The sequence below is a fragment of the Galeopterus variegatus genome, unplaced genomic scaffold, assembly GCF_000696425.1.
Source record: "Galeopterus variegatus unplaced genomic scaffold, G_variegatus-3.0.2 Scaffold5480, whole genome shotgun sequence".
Lineage (NCBI taxonomy): Eukaryota > Metazoa > Chordata > Mammalia > Dermoptera > Cynocephalidae > Galeopterus > Galeopterus variegatus.
In genome coordinates this window covers 22,083-23,398 of record NW_007731591.1, presented here as the reverse complement: position 1 = coordinate 23,398, position 1,316 = coordinate 22,083, and the positions used below count along the sequence as shown (strand labels likewise).

Below are 1,316 nucleotides of genomic sequence, written 5' to 3'. Positions count from 1 at the left end.
GGGGAGCCGGGGAGCGCGGGTGCGGGAGGCGAGGTGAACGGCACGGCGGCCGTCGGGGGGCTGGTGGTGAGCGCGCAGGGCGTGGGCGTGGGCGTCTTCCTGGCAGCCTTCATCCTCACCGCCGTGGCAGGCAACCTGCTTGTCATCCTCTCGGTGGCCTGCAACCGCCACCTGCAGACGGTCACTAACTATTTCATCGTGAACCTGGCCGTGGCCGACCTGCTGCTGAGCGCCACGGTGCTGCCCTTCTCGGCCACCATGGAGGTTCTGGGCTTCTGGGCCTTCGGCCGGGCCTTCTGCGACGTGTGGGCCGCTGTGGACGTGCTGTGCTGCACGGCCTCCATCCTCAGCCTCTGCACCATCTCCGTGGACCGGTACGTGGGCGTGCGCCACTCGCTCAAGTACCCCTCCATCATGACCGAGCGCAAGGCGGCCGCCATCCTGGCGCTGCTCTGGGCCGTCGCCCTCGTGGTGTCCGTGGGGCCGCTGCTGGGCTGGAAGGAGCCGGTGCCCCCCGACGAGAGCTTCTGCGGCATCACCGAGGAGGCGGGCTACGCCGTCTTCTCCTCGCTGTGCTCCTTCTACCTGCCCATGGCGGTCATCGTGGTCATGTACTGCCGCGTGTACGTGGTCGCTCGCAGCACCACGCGCAGCCTCGAGGCGGGCGTCAAGCGTGAGCGGGGCAAGGCCTCGGAGGTGGTGCTGCGCATCCACTGTCGCGGCGCGGCCACCGGCGCCGACGGGGCGCAAGGGGTGCGCAGCGCCAAGGGCCACACCTTCCGCAGCTCGCTGTCCGTGCGCCTGCTCAAGTTCTCCCGCGAGAAGAAGGCGGCCAAGACCCTGGCCATCGTCGTGGGCGTCTTCGTGCTCTGCTGGTTCCCCTTCTTCTTCGTCCTGCCTCTCGGTGAGTGACCCCTCTCCCACCGGCCCCTGCTCCTCCTCCCCAAACCTGCGCAGGTGCCTTTCTGGCCCTGTGACTTGGGCGATCCTCCACTTGAATATGGAAGGTTGGTTTAGCAGCTTCCTTGGTCTCTTACTTTGTAGGGGGAGAATAAGAGGCTCTTCACTCCTGCAGGTTTCGTTTTTCAGGCTTCTAACTTTTCTGTCTTTCCTCTCTTTGTTGCTATTACAAGCCCTGGGCTTGTTTTACTTTACCAGGATCTCAAAACGTAAAAGGTTGGTGGAAATCTGTGTGGGCATATGCCCATAGTATGCGATCAGCAGTGCCCCCCCTAACTATACCCTTCTCCCAGAAGTGGGTGCACAGAGCGGGTGGGCCTGCATGTACTCATTCATTCGTGGGCAGGAAGCCCTGG

At 64.0% G+C, this 1,316-nt stretch overlaps 1 protein-coding gene across 1 annotated transcript in view; it reads left to right on the top strand.

Moving 5' to 3' along the window:
• Positions 1-6: 6 nt before the first annotated feature.
• The window catches only part of ADRA1D (adrenoceptor alpha 1D), a gene marked incomplete at both ends in the record, with an annotated part of 23,389 nt that continues 22,079 nt past the window's right edge, over positions 7-1,316 (top strand). The window contains one exon of the mRNA XM_008589494.1: positions 7-904. Coding sequence (XP_008587716.1) covers positions 7-904 — 898 coding nt within the window. The remainder of the gene's footprint in view (positions 905-1,316) is intronic.